Consider the following 18,912-nt stretch of genomic DNA (forward strand, 5'->3'; position numbering starts at 1 on the left):
AGGCAACCCAAGTCTTTTATTGTTCTTTCGTTTTTGCTTTCATATGTTGGGGGTTTTGTTTGCTCAATTCTTTCCCTCAATATTTATTTTGAATTGAGCATTTTTTATTTTTATTTTTATGTTTTTTTTGTGTAGGAGTGAATATGGAGGTCGTATCTCTGCTGTTGGAAAAGAGTCGCCCAACCCACCCACCCATGAGCTTCACAATGACAGGGGAGCATCTTTATACCTACTTTATATTTGTCTTCTACCTTGGGAACAATGTAGAATTTAAGTTTGGGGGAGGTTTGAAATTCTGAATTCTGTGTGTGCATGTTAGAATGATTTCCTATGGATTATTACTTGCTCATAATTGTTGGAAGTCACTAAGTGGACTTAGCTTTTCCTGTGAACTTGTGCTATGAACTTAGTTGTCACTTACTTGCTTCCGGAGAACAAAGAGTCTTACTTGTTAATTTAGGAAAGAGTAGTGTTCTTTGGTGTCCGATTTCTTGAGGTAAGGAGAGAGAACTATTTCGGTTTTGAAAAATGAGTTAAAAAATCTATATGGTTAATTTGCATAATTTGAGTAGGACTTGACTATATTTTGTTGATGTCGATGCACAAAAATGATCTAGGCATTAGGACTAAAAGCCTCATTGCCAAAATATCAGATGTCTGACCCTACATGAACCCCTAGTGAGCCAGTTTGAGCCTTATAGCCTAATTTCTTTGTTAAAATTTTGAAGTCACTATACTAGCCTACATGATATATCCTTTTGTTAGCCCTTCTTTTCAGTCCTTGTCACTAAAATTGAGGTGCTAGCACATCTTTGGGTAGTTGCTGTTGGTGGCAAGAAAAAAGGTCATAAGTTTAGATGCTTGTTATGTAATATTCAATTTATGCTTGAGAAATAAAGTCCAAAGTTGCCAAAGAGAAAAAGAAAGAAAAAAGAGGCAGCCTGTTCATAGAGAAAAAGCCAAGGCAAAAAAAAAAAATCAAATTAGTGCTCGAAAGAAAGAAAAAAAGTAGTAGCGTGATTTGTTATGTTGAAAAATCTTAAGTTTGGGGGTGGTAAGCTATGGAAATTTCATGCATAATTATTATGGAGCTTTAGGAGATGTTGTCCTATGGGATGTGCTAGTATTCTTGATTTTGGTGGAATGAGCTACTAACCAAATTTGATATCCCACCCTAACCAAAAGCCCCATTACAACCACAAATAAAGACCTTTTGATTTGTGCAAAGGTATTCACATTTTGTTGATGGGTTCTGCTTTGAGTTTTGTGGAAAGAACAAATAGATTTAAAATAGAGAATAGCCGAATGAACTTCTTTTGACGATTTAGCAACGATGGTTTGAGACACTAGAGTCATTGCTTGGACTTGAATTTCCTGTTAGATAACTCGATCATAGGGAGCTGGTTTGTGCTCATACTTTCATTCTAAGTCATGTTCAAAGGAGAATGTGGAGTTAGCTTAGGTAATCTCTTGACTTGTGAGAGTTTTTATGATATGAATTTGGGGATTTCACGAGTCTCGTCATGAATTGAAAACCTTCGTGCTTGATTGCTTATCTTGCTCGAGGACGAGCAAAAACTTAAGTTTGGGGGTATTTGATGTAAATAAAAAAAAAATGTTAATTTTACTCTAAGATTTCTCCTAATTTTTATATTAAATCATATATCAATTTATCATTAAAGTTTAATTATTATTTATTAGTTGATATATGTACATACATATTGGAGATATACGTGTGGCCTAAAGTCTAATTTGAGATTTATTTATTTTGGTCAGCAACTATACACGTGGGGCCTAACAATTAATAAAAAAATAAAAGTAGTTGAGGATTTGGAGGAAAGAATCGTGACTTACTTGGGCAAGAAGAAGAAAAAAAAAGAAAAAGAAAGTAGTTGAGGAAAAGAGGGAGACGTGATTTTACTTGGAGGAGGAAATCAACGTATAAAAGGCAGACGCAACTTTTGACTTGGGGAGGAGACTATTGGAGCAGCCATATTTTCGGAGCAGTGAGACTTGAGCGACGGGAAAAGAGATAGCAGACGGAGGGAGCAAAAATTGAGCAATTCATCATCATCCTCTCCAAATTTACTCCAAGGTTTCTAGGGTTTTATCTCCATTTATCATTGTTCTTGGTTTAATTATGTTAGGCTAAGAATCTTGCTTTACTCCAAACACGTAGTATGACATTTTGATTTCGTGATTTATTCTATGTTCGTTTTTATCTCATGTTCGTTATTACTACTTATTTGATTGAATAAATTTATTACTTTAGGTGCATCTTTAGTGACAATTCTATAGTCTTGATTTAATGCATCTTTAGCTTGAATTGAGATGGATTGTGGTGGTAATGAATTATCAATTGGAATTGTTTAGATGACAACTTGATAATGGATTTTGATCTTAATTGCAATTGAACTTTGAATCTCGCGCTTCTGTAGGGTTCTTAGGATTATTGAATTTGGTTTAAAGAGTAAGTGTTTAACTATTCTTTGACTAGTTGATGTTTAGCATGTTTAGTGCTTGCATGTTGATAATTTTAAATTGTCCCGAACGTATGAGATAGAATTGAATGCATAGGATTAATCCGTGTCTTGTTTACAAGTGTTTGGAGTAACAATTGTCTCACTTGTGTTCATTTGAATTCAACTTTATTTTTCATTATTTTCATAAAACAAACTTCAAACAAAAACATTCATCTTTACTATTATTTTTATTTTTTTGGAGTTAAACGAACTTACCTTCCCTGTGGATCGACACCTTAAATTACTACACACGAAGCTGTACTCTTGCAGTGAAGTGGTAATATTAGGGATAATTTTGTGAACTTGAGTGCATATCTATTCTGATTTAAAAAGATCTAAAATTACACGCCAATTTCCGATTTCCAGACTTTTAGGAAGTTATTTTCATCTCTAAAATTATCTTTCTGCTATTATGCACTTCATGGTGTTGCTGGAGCTTATGCTAGACGAATAATTGTGGAATAGTTGGATGCAAAGGAACGCTCCTTGCTTAATTGTGCTCCCGAAGAAGATTTTGGCAGAGGACATCCTGATCATAATCTGACATATGCAAGGGAACTAGTGGCTCGTGTGAGGTTGAGCAAGTCAGACAACAATCCGGACCAGCCGAGTTTGGTGCGGCAACAGATGGAGATGTTGACCACAATATGGATTTCGGAAAAGGGTTCTTTGTCACCCCATCTGATTTTGTTGCTATTATAGCTGCATATGTTGTTCAAGCTATATCCTATTTTCCCGGTGGACTTAAAGGAGTTGCACGGAGCATGTGCACATTAGCTGCTCTTGATGTCGTAGCTAAAAACACGAATCTGATATTCTTTGAGATGCTAACTGGACGGAAATTCTTTGGCATGACTACACACTTGGAGCCGGAACTTGCTCTTGCTCTTAGAATATCAATGGATGAGGAGAACGTTTTAGACGCTGCAAATAAGCAAAACCGTCAAGAGTCTATTTTTAATTTATTGGATCTGCTCTTAAGTGATGATATGATGTCTGGGGATGATAACTCTGATGAATCTAATGAGTGCAACAAAGGCACACCAAAGAAGGCAAATGGAAATGGTAATGAGGAGTTCAGGAAGGTTTTGGAAGAATTGGGTGTTTTGTTGAGTAGTGTTGAAGTGGGTGAATTTGTACCTTGGCTTTGCTGGATCAATTAGGATGAGTGGGAGAGTTAGGGGAGATACTCGATATATTGATGAGTTTTTGGAGTTTGTGGTAAGAGATCATATTGGTGAGAGACGGGAAGGAGAGAAGTATTTTGTTGATGTTTTGCTTGATGTGCCGAGGAATGAGAGAGTTCGTGGGCATATGCATACATTTGATCCAGGTTGGGATACCTCGACAAAGCTTTTGTTCGCCACACTCTTCTTTTTGTCGTGGTTTCCACCTTGAGGACAAGATGAATTTCAACCGTGGGAGAGTTGATACAAGTATATATCCACATAATATCCCATATCTCTATTATATAATATATAATTGATTTAGCATATCTTTTTTATTTCTTGGTCATTAAGTTAGGTTATTCCTATTATAAATAGGAGCATTTGTTATCTTTTGAATTAATCATTGTAGAAATATAATTATCTTTTATCGTTCCGTATTTTATCTTTCTGCAATTTACTTTTCCGTCTTTGTTCATCGGTTGCTCGACGGAGACTCCTCCACGAATGGGCCTTCCATATCCAGAGAATTCTCGCCATTATTCTCCGATATGAGTTTACTCGTATCACTGACTCAACTTTATTTTACTCCAAATAATACCCGCAAGTGTATGGGGTTATCGTAGCAAATAGCAAGCAAGAGTATATCGTATCCCACAGAGACAATTAAGTGTCAACTTAAGTACCACGAACTAATTTCAACTACTATCCAGACGATCAGAAATTTTGGTTTTAAAACTAACAACTACTGAAAACATGTAAATGCAGAGATTAAAGTAGAACACTTAACAAGAAAGCAATTAAGAAAACTGTGTAAGATGATGGAGAAATATGCAGAATTCAAGGATCCGAAGCACAACTCATAGCCTAACCCAATTAACACCGTTTTACTAGTTAAAGTCTCCAGAATTGTTGAATCAATCATAATTGTAGATTAAACCCCCTCCCGAGGTGAGAAATCTGTAGATTAGGTGTAATAAGCGAAGTCCCCTTCTAAATCTTAGACCTAACTCCCAAAAGTTTGATTAGACTAAAGATCTCACTCATAATCTCAACTCTCCCGAGTTTTATTGAATTAAGGTGTGAATTATTCCTCTTTCAAGATTAAATATTTCATCTCCCGATTACTCTAAGAAATCCTACACTCCCAATTGGTGATCAAGCAATTGATAGGAAAAAGCACGAGAATAATTCAAACAATTACAAGAGCAAGATAAAAACGAAATTAATTAGATTAAAACTATGAATCAATGCATCTTCACCAAGAATTCTACATAAAGTGTTTAGTTACTCATGTTCAAAGTAGAAAACAAATAAAAACTAAGGCAAACAACGGAATTCATGATACGGATTACAAATGGAGGAGGAATTGAAGCTTGAATCTTCAATCTTCTTCCAAGAGTGTTTCCTAGAGAGAGTGTGTGTTTTGCGGCTGGTTCAGAATACCCTTTCGTTGCCCTAGCTTTTCTCTTTTTATTTCCCTTCAGAAAAATCACGTCTGGGCTAAAAATCATCAGTCAGACGGACCCGGCCGGGTAGAATTATTGCACATAAAATCCACCCGGTCGGGCAGAAGTCTCTGGACTCTTTATGAACAAAATTGGCCACCCGGCCGGGTGGAATTATTGCACATAAAATTCACCCGGCCGGGTATCTCCTGGCAGTCCGCTCGGCTTTCATAGATTGGCCATATCTCTCTCATCCGAACTACGATTGGGGCGTGTGAGGTACCCATGCGAAGCTCTTTCGATGATGAAGATAATGGTACTCTCAAAATAGGATTTGGACCCCATATTGATAGGCAAATTAACGTTTGAAGCAGACCCCAGTCACGGCTTGGCTCATTTTGACCCTTTTTACCTATTTTAACTTCAAACACTGGATAAACTCATCAAAGCACCTTTATAGTGAAATATGGACGTAAAATCAAGTTATATGCATTTAAACACCAATTATCATCACGTTTAACGCCCAATAAAACAGTTAAAATACGAGTTTATCAACTCCCTCAAACTTAATCACTTGTTTGTCCTCAAACAAGAAACAGACAACAATCAAATATAAACTCGTACACATAAGTTGGATCTCATCATTGCCTCAGTTAATAAACAATAGCATGCATCAATAACTTCACACACATGTAAACCAACTGATCATTGCTTCAAGTTACTAACACGTATGCAACCTTGTCAATTTGCCCTCACAAGATAGATATGTAGTGTAATTCTCCCACTCTCAAAGTGTATAGGTAAAATACAAGCTCTCAAATCAATCAATCATGCATAGTTTACCATAGGCTTGCTCGAAATCTAACATCTCCTCTACTATTTTGTGACTATAAATCAAGGATCTGAAAGGTCTTATTTGTAGGTTGTAATGTAGGCTTTTTGGTTAGGTGAGGAAAATTTGGCCAAATTGACTTATAATCCCTTTCGAAACTATAATAACTTCGTTCTTAAAACAACTCAAATCCTCAGTAGTCTTTATAGACTCTTCTCATCTACCAATTCTCCCCCAAACTTGGTTTCTTACGCATTTCTAGACTTCGTCTAGCTTACCCCCTCTAGGCTTCGCCTAGCTTATACCACCAAATTATTCTTTTTTTTACAACTCTTTTTTTTTCACAACTAAAAGCATACATCCACTTTTCCAAAGATATTCAAGTCAATACTTCATCTTTAAACTCTTCTTATCATCCAACAGTGTTCTTTTCCCCCAAACTTATTTTCAAGCATATATACAACCCCAAGTTATCAAATAATAGGCTATTAGGCTCAAATATGGCTAACAAAGGATTATGATTTTTATTTTAGGGTGGCGTCACTTCCTAAATCTATGCTCACTATGTAGACTCAAGGAAGATCGCGAGCAAGTTCTAGAAACATATAACACAATGACGATAATCACACATTTAGAAATATATAGGCTCAAGTCTCACAGGGTTATGGCAAAGGACAATACAACGAGCAATTCACTTTAGGCAAATCACAATAAGGACATACAAGCATGCTTGGTCATATCAACAAGTTTTCACAAACATTTTAATGTATAGCATCATTAGCAACTCATCCAACAAACATGCTTGAATTCAATTCAAATTGCTCCGAACCCATTCAATTTCATCCAAGGGAGTTTATTAATCCTAAACTAAAATCCTAAGCAAAAATTTTAAAACTACCCAAAAATAACATGAAAACAATAAACATGCTTATAGGTTCACCATCCACCATATCACCCCCCAAACTTATTCAAAGCTACGCAAAGAAATAAGTTTGAAACGTTGGTGGAGAGGTGATGCCTACTGAGCAAACACACTAAAAGAAATACATAAAACAATACAAGATACCTTCCATGGGTTGCATCCCATGCAGCGCACCTTTTTATCATCGTGTGCCCGACGTCTTTAAATATCAACCGAGATCCCCTTTCATCCCAGAGTTGCCTCCAGGTGATCGCTTGGCTCCTCCTCTATGAGGAAATAGATCGTTCCACGTCTTGGTGAGCCACCACTTTTCAGGCTCTCTTGGGATAGGCTCCTTCAGTGTTGGAGCAGTTATCTTTCTTCCCTTGACATCAGTTGGTATTTTACCCCCCATCCTAGGGGGTTCAGTAGTGATCACCGCGTGCACCGGTGAAGGGCGACTATGGTCTGCATCGATCCATGCTATTGGCTCCGAGTCAGTGGAAGCCATCATCTCCATGTGAAGCTCTTAAAAGTCATTCTGCTTCACTTTTCTGACTGCACTCGATCCTCCTTCTTCAGTAGTCTCTTGGTGCTTCAGACGCACCACCTTGCACTCCTCAGTTCTTTCATCCATGCTTCTCGGTTTGTGGGAAAACGTTTGACTTTCTTCTCCCATGAAGATTGTCAACTCTCCCTTTTTCACGTTTATATTTGTCTCAGCAGTGGCAAGGAAGGGACGTCCTAGCAGTAGGGGGACTCCCTTGTCTTCTTCCATGTCCAAGACCATAAAGTCGATGGGAAAAATAAATTCCCCGACCTTAATCAGTAGGTCTTCCACGATGCCCTCTGGATACACGACAGATCTGTCTGTCTGCCATCTGTAGTGTGGCTGAGGTGGGCTTCAAAGTACCAATGTTCATTTTCTTGAACACCGATAGTGGCATTAGATTAATGCTCGCGCCTAGATCGCAGAGAGCATTCTCCACCTTATAGCCCCCAATGAGGCAGTCGACAGTGAAACTTCCAGGATCCTTCAGCTTGGCAGGCAGTTTCCTTTGCAGCAGAGCACTGCAATTTTCAGTTAGATTAATAGTGTCAACCTGTCCCCAACTGGTCTTCTGGGCTATTACCTCCTTCAGAAACTTAGCGTACTTAGGCATCTGCTGCAGTGCCTCGATCAAAGGAATGTTCACATGCACCTTTTTGAAGATGTCCAGAAATCGAGTGAACTGCTCATCTTTCTTCTTCTTCTGATTCAGTACCTGCGGGAATGGCACCTTTACTCCAGAAGTGGTGCCAGTATTCTCCTTTTCAGCCTCCTTTTTCCTTTTCTGCCACGGCAGCCTTGGGCTCAAGAACGGTATCAGATGTGGTCGCAGGCAGTGAGGGTGCTTCATAAACAGTGCCACTCCTTAGATGCACAGCTTTGCATTCTTTGGGATTTATGATGGTGTTCGAAGGGAATTTTCCCGATTGAGTAATAGTACTCACAGTCTGGGAAATCTGGCTGATCTGTGTGTCGATGTTCTTCAGATGAGTGGCCATACTTTGCACATCTGTCTCAACCTTCTCCATCCTTTGATTGTTCTGTTCCATGAGCTTGTTGGACTGTAGCATGAAAGACTTGAGTATGTCTTCCGTGGTCATCTTCTTCGGATCATTAACCACTCCATCAGTAACTGTGAACCCCGGGGGTGGTTGCAGGGCATTATTTGGGTTTCCATAAGAGAGATTGGGATGCCATTTGTTCCCGAACTGATTATATCCTCCACCCTGAAAGTTGGGGTGGTGATTATTGAAGTACCGGTTGTTGTCCCCTTGATTCACATAGTTCACGTCCCCCATTTTTCCTTGGGCTTGTTGAGACGGCTGTCCCATTGTAATGCAGTCAAATTTCATAGTCAGCGCATCCAACTTGTCGGATAGGGCACTCATAGGATCATGATCTGTAGTAGACGCTACCCTATGCACCTTACTCCTTTCGTTGCTCCATCCTTCGTCATTAGATGCAAGCTCCTCTATTACTTCCATGGCTTCATTAACTCCTTTCTTGAGAAAATTACCGTCTGAGCTCAAGTTCAATTCCCTTTGTGCTTCAGGCACACATCCCTTGAAAAATGTAATAACTTGGACTGTCGGGGTTAACCCATGATTGGGACACCGTTTCATCAAAGATTTAAACCTCCCCCATGCGTCTCTGATATTCTCTGTAGAAGTCATCTGAAAGGCAATGATCTCGTGTTGTCTCTTTATAGCTTCACTAGGGGGGTAGAATTTCTCCAAAAATTTTTCCACCATAGCATCCCATGTTCTAATTGATCCTGGCTCCAAACTCTCCAACCAATCCTTTGCTGAATCCTCTAAAGAGAAAGGAAACAGCCTTAGTCGAACCTGCTCATCTGTCACTCCATTCATCTTTGTTGTGTTGCAAATCTGAATGAACTTGGTGATATGCTTGTTAGGGTCATCTGTGGATTTGCCCCTAAAAGCAATGTTCTCCGCCATCTGAATCAGTCCTCTTTTCAGCTCAAAAGTATTGGCCGCGATGTTGCTATGGACGGTTGGATTTGTCTGGCCTTGGTATACATATTGATTCTGCACAGGCATAGGTGGTCCACGGTTAACCTGTTGACCCAACTCCTCCAGCTGTCGTAGAAGCTCAGCATAATTAGGAGGAGGAGGTGGTGGACCGTTGTTACCCTCTTCGTTCTCCATCAGACTAGGAGAAACGGGATCAAACTGAATATGATCCTGAACTGGTGATCGGATGGGTGAAAGATCCCTCTGATCTGAAGATGCTCCTGCGCGGGTAGGCGAAGAGGTGTGAATTTTCTGCGTGAGCCTCCTATATGCGTTCCTCTTCCGGTTCGATGCTTCGATCTCAGAGTCGAAAGGTTCTAGAGGCAAGCCTTTAGAACATGTGTGCATACACCTGAACAAGAAACACAAATGTGAGAACTAAAAAAAATAGAAATTAAACGAAAAATAAAGCAGTAAAATTTGAAGTAGTAATCTTGATTATTATCACGATATCAAGCTATATAACATAAAATTGTCCTAGGCAACGGCGCCAAAAACTTGACTCAACTTTATTTTACCCCAAATAATACCCGCAAGTGTACGGGGTTATCGTAGCAAATAGCAAGCAAGAGTATATTGTATCCCACAGAGACAATTAAGTGTCAACTTAAGTACCACGAACTAATTTCAACTACTATCCAGACGATCAGAAATTTTGGTTTTAAAACTAACAACTACTGAAAACATGTAAATGCAGATATTAAAGTAGAACACTTAACAAGAAAGCAATTAAGAAAGCTGTGTAAGATTATGGAGAAATATGCAGAATTCAAGGATCCGATGCACAACTCATAGCCTAACCCAATTAACACCATTTTACCATTTGAAGTCTCCAGAATTGTTGAATCAATCACAATTGTAGATTAAACCCCCTCCTGAGGTGAGAAATCTGTAGATTAGGTGTAATAAGCGAAGTCCCCTTCTAAATCTTAGACCTAACTCCCAAAAGTTTGATTAGACTAAAGATCCCACTCATAATCTCAACTCTCCCGAGTTTTATTGAATTAAGGCAAGATTAAATATTTCATCTCCCGATTACTCTAAGAAATCCTACACTCCCAATTGGTGATCAAGCATATGATAGGAAAAAGCACGAGAATAATTCAAACAATTACAAGAGCAAGATAAAAACGAAATTAATTGGATTAAAACTATGAATCAATGCATATTCACCAAGAATTCTACATAAAGTGTTTAGTTACTCATGTTCAAAGTAGAAAACAAATAAAAACTAAGGCAAACAACGGAATTCATGATACGGATTACAGATGGAGGAGGAATTGAAGCTTGAATCTTCAATCTTCTTCCAAGAGTGTTTCCTAGAGAGAGAGTGTGTTTTGCGGCTGGTTCAGAATACCCTTTCGTTGCCCTAGCTTTTCTCTTTTTATTTCCCTTCAGAAAAATCACGTCTGGGCTAAAAATCGTCAGTCAGACGGACCGGCCGGGTGGAATTATTGCACATAAAATCCACCCGGTCGGGCAGAAGTCTCTGGACTCTTTATGAACAAAATTGGCCACCCGGCCGGGTGGAATTATTGCACATAAAATTCACCCGTCCGGGTAGCACCCGGTAGTCCGCGCGGCTTTCGTAGATCGGCCATATCTCTCTCATCCGAACTCCGATTGGGGCGTGTGAGGTACCCACACGAAGCTCTTTCGATGATGAAGATAATGGTACTCTCAAAATAGGATTTGGACCTCATATTAATAGGCAGATTAACGTTTGAAGCAGACCCCAATCACGTCTTGGCTCATTTTGACCCTTTTTACCTATTTTAACTTCAAACACTGGATAAACTCATCAAAGCACATTTATAGTGAAATATGGACGTAAACTCAAGTAATATGCATTTAAACACCAATTATCATCATGTTTAACGCCCAATAAAACAGTTAAAATACAAGTTTATCAATCACTCCCTCTATTTCAGTTCTACCCAAATCTCCGCCCTCCGCCGCAGCCTGCCACCACATCTCCAGCGCTGCTCCAAATTCGATATCGTGGCAGGCTGCGTTTGGCGCTGCCAGAAAATCGCCCTCTCTCCTAAACCCGACGAAGTGATTAGATTATCAGTGGTAATGGATAACTGAAACCAAATAAACCCACCTCTTCCAATGGGGTAATTCTTCCCTTCTTTAAATTTTATTCATAAATTTAGAATATATTGTTTAGTCTTTTAATCTTTATTACTACATCCGTCCCATAATAAGAGTCATATTTTGCCATTTTGGTCTGTCCTACAATAAAAGTCACATTTCACTTTTATCATAAATAATAAGTAAGTCACACATTCCACTGACTCACTTCACTCACATTTTATTATAAAATTAATTTAAAAAATCACCCTCTCTCCTAAACCGGACGAAGAGATTAGATTATAAGTGGTAATGGATAACAGAAACCAAATAAACCCACCTCTTCCAATGGGATGATTCTTCACTTCATCAAATTTTATTCGTGAATTTAGAATATATTGTTTAGTCTTATAATCTTTATTACTACCTTCATCCCACAATAAGAGTCATATTTTACCATTTTTGTCTGTCCTACAATAAAAGTCACTTTTCACTTTTATCATAAATAGTAAGTAAGTCATACATTCCACTAGTTCACTTCACTCTCATTTTATTATAAAATTAATATAAAAAAGTAGACCATGTGATCAGTTTTGTTGTAATTGGGGTACTCCTCTAAAGGCCTCATACTAATGGAATTGGGGTAGCCCATATATACGGTTGCAATTCTTGTTCACTCTCCGATTTGGGATATGGTTTGCTCCCTTATATAAATTAATATAAAATATTTATATCATACTTTGTCGTAAACTTGTTAATTCCTAATTAATATGTATCGGGTACTATGGAAACGTTATAGCATTTCCGGTAGCAGTAACGGCTGCAGGTGAGTTATCAATGAATCCGCTGCATTAGGCGGTAGAGTTGGTGACGAAGGCAAAGCGTGAAGCAGCGACCGGTGATTACTTGAGATCAGTGGCAGGTCTAATGGTGAGGCGAGATCGCCCTAATTTGAAAGCGGTGAACACTTATATAGTGTTGAATTTACGCACGTGGGGTTAAAGCAAATGGATGTTGGGTGGGGCACGGCGGCCTACGCTGCGGTGTTTAAAGGAATTTATTGGCGGCCCGGTAATATTCAATTAGCTTGGTTTGTAGGCTTTAAAGATGGTTTCGTGGTTCCGGTTTGCCTACCTCTCGAATCCATGAAAATCTTCGAGAAACATCTTCAGGTCATGACGACTACCACTCCAACAGCCTCATCTTTGTGATACAGACAGCCCATCAAGCCAGATTAATGATCCTCCATATGGCCGGTGTCTCGGCCAGGTTGCAACGTCAGTGCCCCTAAGCACTTTTATCGGTTTTCTTTATTGGTTCGAACCGGAACAGAGTGATAAATTTCTCAATAAGTACTCTTTTTTTTAGTGAGGGCATAATAATAGAATCAAATTCATATATCTGTTTCCCTTCTCTCTTCTTCGAATCAAATTCATATATCTCTATCCCTTGTCTCTCTGACTCTCTCATTTTCTACCCTTTCTGTTACAAAATATTTCGGAACCCTAGCCAAGACACTAAGTTTCCGGCACCACCTTTAATAAGGACAGCCTCTCGCTGCCCCACTCGATCGTTCTATGTCGATATTAATACTTTGGGGTCTTATTAGACTTTTAACTAGTTTAATTTGCTAACATAGTTAACTTGTCAGTTCTGCATATAAAAAATGTTAACACAAATCTAGTTAACACACCTAGCTAATTTTGAGTTATTTATCCAATTAGTTCTACCTTGTTTGCTCTTGTAGTTGTTGGAATGATCTAATGTGTTATTTTTTCATTCACTTGATTCGCTAACTATTGAATGTTGTTAGGATTAGTTATATTAATTGGAATATGAAATAATTAGCTTGGAATAAGGATAATTCACTCTTTAATTAATAAAACTTGGTAGAGTTGAGATTCAGTTTGAGATCTTTGGGTTGTTAAAGTCTTTTAGGAGTTAGATGTTAGGTATTTGAAGGGGACTTTGATACCAACTTATAATCTACAGATTTCTCACCTCGAGATGGAGTTAATTTAGCTAAGTGACCGTCCTAGCGACTCTAGAGACACTATAAACAAGGGAATTAATTGGATAATAACTTCTTGTTGTGCATTGGATCTTAGAATTATCCATTCATTAGATACAAAAACTCATTTTGGTTAGTACTAGTTAAGTTAACTAAAGAATTATCCATTCATTAGATACAAAAACTCATTTTGGTTAGTACTAGTTAAGTTGACACATTAGTCACTATGAAATACGATAATCTTACTTGACATTGTTGCATTAGCCTTGCACACTTATGTATAGCTTTAGTAGTAAAATAAAAACGAATCACTATATTATTAGTTGGCACTTGTACAAATATCTCCCTAGTTATAACTTATAACCATACAAGCTTAGAGTTATCAAATGGATTGGACAAGCCCAACTTAGGCCCACCAGCAAAGCTGGCTGGGTTGGGTTTCTTTCTGTAAATTCGGACTCATTCTAGCCCAGCCCACTTACTAAGTGGTTGGGTTGGCCCAGGTCGGACCATATTGGGCAGAAAATATTTTTTTCAAGCATTTTTTAATTTCTCATATATATTTTTAAATTTTTTATTAAATGTTATGAATAAAATATAGTTATATTTGAAGAATCAAACTACTTATAAAATTTTATATTTCGATGATATTTCAAATATATATAGAGAGAGAGTTGACATAAATAAAACAATTTTCTCTTAACGTATAGAAATACATAAAACTTGATAAGCATCGATGAAATTAATGGAATTTAAATAATCGAGTAAACAAAGAGAAAACTATTTGAAAATTAAAAATATGTTGAAATGTGTGCATCTTCTAACGCCAATATTACTACTGCAAACAACCATAGAGTATTTCTATTTTTTTCTCTATTTTATTCTCTTATGGAATCCTATCATAAATGTTGTAGTTGCTTTCGACGACGCCAACACCAAAAATTATCCACAACTATAAACTATAGCAACCCAAAGGTTCTTACCCCGCCACCAATATCCTATCCTAATAAGGGCTAATTACAACTAAACACGTTTATATAATTATTATTCATTAATATGGGCTAATCTAAAAGAGCCCACTATCTAAATTAGGCTAAGAAATAAACTAACCCAATGTTAATAGGATTAATTAGTTTATTGTATCTATCTTCTTCTCCCCCTCTATTGCCGTTTCTGTTTTCTTTTCTGTTAGTTTTTATTCCCATAATTTTTGTTCTTGTATATTTTTTCTCTTCCTCCATCTTTCAACTCTTTAATAAATAATAATTTGAACTTGAATACAATAAATGAAAATCTTTGATTTGAGATTGTTTTAGCCAAAATTGAGTATATTTTCTTTAAAAATGTAAAATAATACTCAAATTTTGGGTTTTTGCAGTACTATTGGAAATTGTCTAGATATACTAATATTCCGTAACTAATCAGATTACTGCCCTTATTTTGGATAAATAGTTAAAGTGAAGAATAAAGTAAGAGAATGAACTACAAATATAGTTATGATGAACTTCTGGTTATCTTATAATGAAATGTTCATCACTTGCGTTTAAGACTAGCTTGCTATATAATACAACTCTGTACTCAGTTAGTCCAAGGTAGATGTTACATTTTTCTTTTTAGTGCGCTTCAGTTACCATTTTCTCTCTCCAATAATGTATTCAACTATTTTTTTTCTCTCTATTTACTTCACTTAACAACGTTTCCTAAATTTTCATGTCATAACCCAAGGGCCAAGTGTGATATTTACCTTGGGATGGAGAGTGTATATATTACTCTTTGGTCTCATTCAAGATGTTCACATTTCATATTTAGTTTGTTCCATTAATGATGTATTCTTTAATTTTTTGTGGACACAACTATAAATATGCATATTAAGGGTTTTGTTCCATGGTATGTAGTAATGGCATCAACCAAAAGATTAACATTGAGAGTTACAAGGAAAACACCTGAGTTGCTTTGTCCAGCAGTGTCCACACCCAATGAATTCAAATATCTCTCTGACATAGATGACCAGAGCTTCCTCCGAAGTTATGCTGCATCAATAAATTTCTACAAAAAGAATCCATCCATGGAAGGGAAAGATCCAGTGAAGATCATTCGTGAGGCTATTGCCAAAGCCTTGGTCTTTTACTACCCGTTGGCCGGGCGGTTGAGGGAACACACTGGTCGGAAGCTCGTGGTCGAATGCACCGGCCAAGGGGTAATGTTTGCCGAGGCCGACGCGGATGCTACGTTGCAGCATTTCGGAGAGGATGCCCTTTATCCACCCTTCCCCAACTTGGACGACATCTCTCTTGAAATGCCAAACAACCTTGGAATATGGGGTGATATTCCACTTATGTTCATTCAGGTACAATATTTTTTACTCTCCATAACGGAAAATTTGTCACTTGTTTCTATATTGTTTGTCCCTAAAAATATGTCACCTTTCAATTTACCATTTTTGTAGTGGATCTCATATTTCATTAACTCATTCTCACTCACATTTTATCACTTTAAAACTAATATATAAAAGTAACACCCACATGTCACTAACTTTTCAACCCACTTTCTATTACATTTCTTAAAATTCATCCCGGATCAAATTGTGATAAATTATTAGGGACGGAGGGAGTAATTTGGTAGGAAGAAGAATGTACCCAATACTTGATTATCCTATATTTCCATTAACTATTCATTGATCCAACAAAAAATATTATGGGGTAAATTGCTGAAAAGCCGATCCATTCACATTTTATTAACAATAACAAACGAGTATCATGTTGGCTTCAGTTCTTTTATTAATTAACGACTTTCTGAATCTGTTTAGACAATCCAGCTTATGCATCATTCACAATTCTCATAATTTATTATTCTAATTGGATCTTTCCACTCATACATTAATTGGATCCTTTTGTCTCCTACAAATAGTGACTTTAGGGCCGACACGAGTTTCAATGTTAAACTGGTGAAGTGTTAGAAAAAGTAAAAGTGATTAAAATAGGGTTAGTGGATATGAATAGTGATATCCACCTCATTAGAGCACCCGCAACGCAGCTCGTTGCTGGCTCGGACTCATCTCGCTGAGCCAGCATCGAGCTAGCGTTGCGGACGTCTTATGCATCGAGCTCGCTATTGGTAAGTTGGGAAGACAGCGAGGTTGTGGGTTCAAACCCCAAACTCGTTGTGGATTCACCAATGCAAAATCAAAGCTTGGTCTATGGATTTTCAAGACATATTTACGACTAGACTAAGCTTTGATCTTCAAGAAATTAAATTGGGATAATAGTCATTCAGGTAATAATCGTACACTACACTTAAAATTTTTGTCTATCAATTTATTTTTTCCTTTCACCAGTATAATGTTTTCTAGGGATAATAGTCATTTAAATTACGAAAATTGACAGGTCACACGGCTAAAATGTGGGGGATTTATCTTTTCAAACAACTTCAATCACACAGTGTGCGACGGTGTCGGCCTTTCCCAGTTTCTCTCCGCCGTGGGTGAGCTTGCTCGCGGAGCGTCGTCCCCTTCTATTCGACCGGTTTGGGAACGGCATCTTCTCATGGCCCCCCAGCCACCGTGCGTGTCGTTCGCACATCGTGAATATGATGCAAGTACAAGTGGTGGAACCCTTGTCCCGCTTGATGTAATGGAGGAACGCTCCTTCTATTTCAGCTCCGCTGAAATCTCCGCCCTGCGCCGCAGCCTGCCGCCGCATCTCCAGCGCTGCTCAAAATTCGAGATCGTGGCAGGCTGCACGTGGCGCTGCCAGACTATCGCAATCTCTCCCAAACCCGACGAAGAGATTAGATTCTCGGTCTTTATTGATAACCGAAAGATAATGAAGCCACGGCTTCCAATCGGGTAATGATATAAACACTTCTCAATGCATAACTAGAGATCAGATCTCAACCACTAGATTCAAACCTGAGATTGGGCGGATTTTAAAAATAAGAGTTCTGTATAAGGGTGTTTTGGCAAAATTGTAGGTTTTACACGTCGTATGAACTAAACGCACTTGATATGAATCATTTTCGTATGCAAAACGTCCTAAATCATCTATAAAATGACCCCGTTTTGAAAACACAGAGTTCATTTTAAGGACGTTTTGATCTAAGGGTAAAATTGTCTCTTTGACCCCTAGTATAAATTAAAACGCTCTTATAATGAACTCTGTGTTTTTGAATTCTCAAATTTTTAAATCAATTTCATCCTTCATTTTTTATTAGTGGTTGAGATTTGATCTTGAGTTTTGTACTAAAGGGGTGAGTCTTTTTCATTGTTTTGCAACGTGTTAATTCCTAATTAATACGCATCAGGTACTATGGCAACGTTATAGTATTTCCGGTGGTAGTGACTACAGCCGGTGAGTTGTCAAAGAATCCGCTGCACTACGCGGTGGAGTTGGTGAGGAAGGCAAAACGCGAAGTAGTGACTGATGAGTACCTGAGATCAGTGGCGAGTCTAATGGTGATGCGAGATCGCCCTAGTATGACAGAAGCAAACACTTATGTGGTGTCGAATATGACGCACGTGGGTTTCGAGCAAATGGATGTTGGGTGGGGCACGGCAGAATACGGTGGGATGTCTAAAGGAATTTATAGGCCGACCGGTAAAATTCAAATAGCTTGGTACTCTCCCTTTAAGGATGGTTTCGTGGTTCCGGTTAGCCTACCTCTCGAATCCATGAAAGTCTTCGAGAATAAACTTCAGGTCATGATGACTACCGCTCCAAAACCTTCATCTCTATGATACGGACAACCATCAAACCCGAGTTTCAAATCCGCTAGGAGCTCAAGAGTCCCCTGACACGGCCCGTGTCTATGTTAGCGTCTAGTAAATTATAACCGAGACTGTTAGGTTATTTTATCTAATATTTTGTGATTTAGTTATGTTTATTTTTAGGTTTCCCTGTCGGTTATTTTCCATATTGCAAAATAGAGTTTAAACGGGCAAAAATAAACTCTATAAATATGTACTCTTATTTTTTATGATGTTAGCGGAATAATAAAAGTCATAGAGCCATTTCTCACTTCTTCTCCACTTTCGGATTAGAAATTTTCAAAACCATATGGAACTAGGGTTCCACCACCACCTTCAGCAAGAACAAACTATATATATATTGAAGTTGATTTCTTTTTATTTTACATTTTCGATATAACATGACTCAGAATCGGGATTTCTCAATAATTTCAACACAAATTTATTCTCAATTTTCCCATAGCGCGTACAACTTAATTTTACTACACTAACCCGATCTGAAAGACCAAATTAGTTAAAGAGCATTGAAATATAAGGTGAATAGATACGATGATAAAAATGACCACTACTCACAATGCTTCGACAACTTCCGGTAAGTTTCAGCCGCAGAAGAGGGCATCCGAGGGATCTTC

The 18,912-nt window shown here is 37.9% G+C and overlaps 3 protein-coding genes across 4 annotated transcripts; 2 read left to right on the forward strand and 1 right to left on the reverse strand.

The window, feature by feature from the left end:
• Window positions 1-1,877: 1,877 nt before the first annotated feature.
• On the forward strand, window positions 1,878-4,058 carry LOC121782026. Of its 2 annotated transcripts, none has more exons than XM_042179730.1 (2): window positions 1,878-2,095; window positions 2,889-4,058. In XM_042179730.1, exon 2 carries the CDS (start codon window positions 3,170-3,172, stop codon window positions 3,683-3,685), a length of 516 nt encoding a protein of 171 aa, XP_042035664.1. In that variant the 5' UTR covers window positions 1,878-2,095; window positions 2,889-3,169; the 3' UTR covers window positions 3,686-4,058. The 2 variants fall into 2 exon arrangements, with proteins under 2 accessions (XP_042035664.1, XP_042035663.1); XM_042179729.1 differs by having other exon boundaries at window positions 2,988-4,058.
• Window positions 4,059-7,690: 3,632 nt separating this feature from the next.
• Window positions 7,691-12,694, reverse strand: LOC121781375. The gene is made up of 3 exons (XM_042179124.1): window positions 12,663-12,694; window positions 8,364-9,804; window positions 7,691-8,263 (listed from the first exon to the last, which is right to left on the reverse strand). Exons 1-3 carry the CDS (start codon window positions 12,692-12,694, stop codon window positions 7,691-7,693), a joined length of 2,046 nt encoding a protein of 681 aa, XP_042035058.1.
• A 2,742-nt stretch (window positions 12,695-15,436) lies between these two features.
• On the forward strand, window positions 15,437-18,271 carry LOC121781376 (benzyl alcohol O-benzoyltransferase-like). Its single transcript, XM_042179125.1, has 3 exons — window positions 15,437-15,886; window positions 16,923-17,383; window positions 17,839-18,271. Exons 1-3 carry the CDS (start codon window positions 15,437-15,439, stop codon window positions 18,269-18,271), a joined length of 1,344 nt encoding a protein of 447 aa, XP_042035059.1.
• Window positions 18,272-18,912: the final 641 nt, after the last annotated feature.

Source organism: Salvia splendens, chromosome 20 (assembly GCF_004379255.2).
Source record: "Salvia splendens isolate huo1 chromosome 20, SspV2, whole genome shotgun sequence".
NCBI lineage: Eukaryota > Viridiplantae > Streptophyta > Magnoliopsida > Lamiales > Lamiaceae > Salvia > Salvia splendens.

What these genes read in the sequence shown, in the direction of transcription:
- LOC121781375 (XM_042179124.1), bottom strand. Translation starts at nt 12,694, where the DNA reads ATGTTTCTCGAAGATTTTCATGGATTCGAGAG. An exon ending in GATTTTCATGGATTCGAGAG is followed by an intron (nt 9,805 to 12,662) that starts GTAGGCAAACCG and finishes TTTCTTGTTCAG; the next exon opens with GTGTATGCACACATGTTCTA. An exon ending in TCAGCCAGATTTCCCAGACT is followed by an intron (nt 8,264 to 8,363) that starts GTGAGTACTATT and finishes CTGTTTATGAAG; the next exon opens with CACCCTCACTGCCTGCGACC.
- LOC121781376 (XM_042179125.1), top strand. Translation starts at nt 15,437, where the DNA reads ATGGCATCAACCAAAAGATTAACATTGAGAGTTACAAGGAAAACACCT. An exon ending in TTCCACTTATGTTCATTCAG is followed by an intron (nt 15,887 to 16,922) that starts GTACAATATTTT and finishes GAAAATTGACAG; the next exon opens with GTCACACGGCTAAAATGTGG. An exon ending in AAGCCACGGCTTCCAATCGG is followed by an intron (nt 17,384 to 17,838) that starts GTAATGATATAA and finishes AATACGCATCAG; the next exon opens with GTACTATGGCAACGTTATAG.
- LOC121782026 (XM_042179730.1), top strand. Translation starts at nt 3,170, where the DNA reads ATGGATTTCGGAAAAGGGTTCTTTGTCACCCCATCTGATTTTGTTGCT.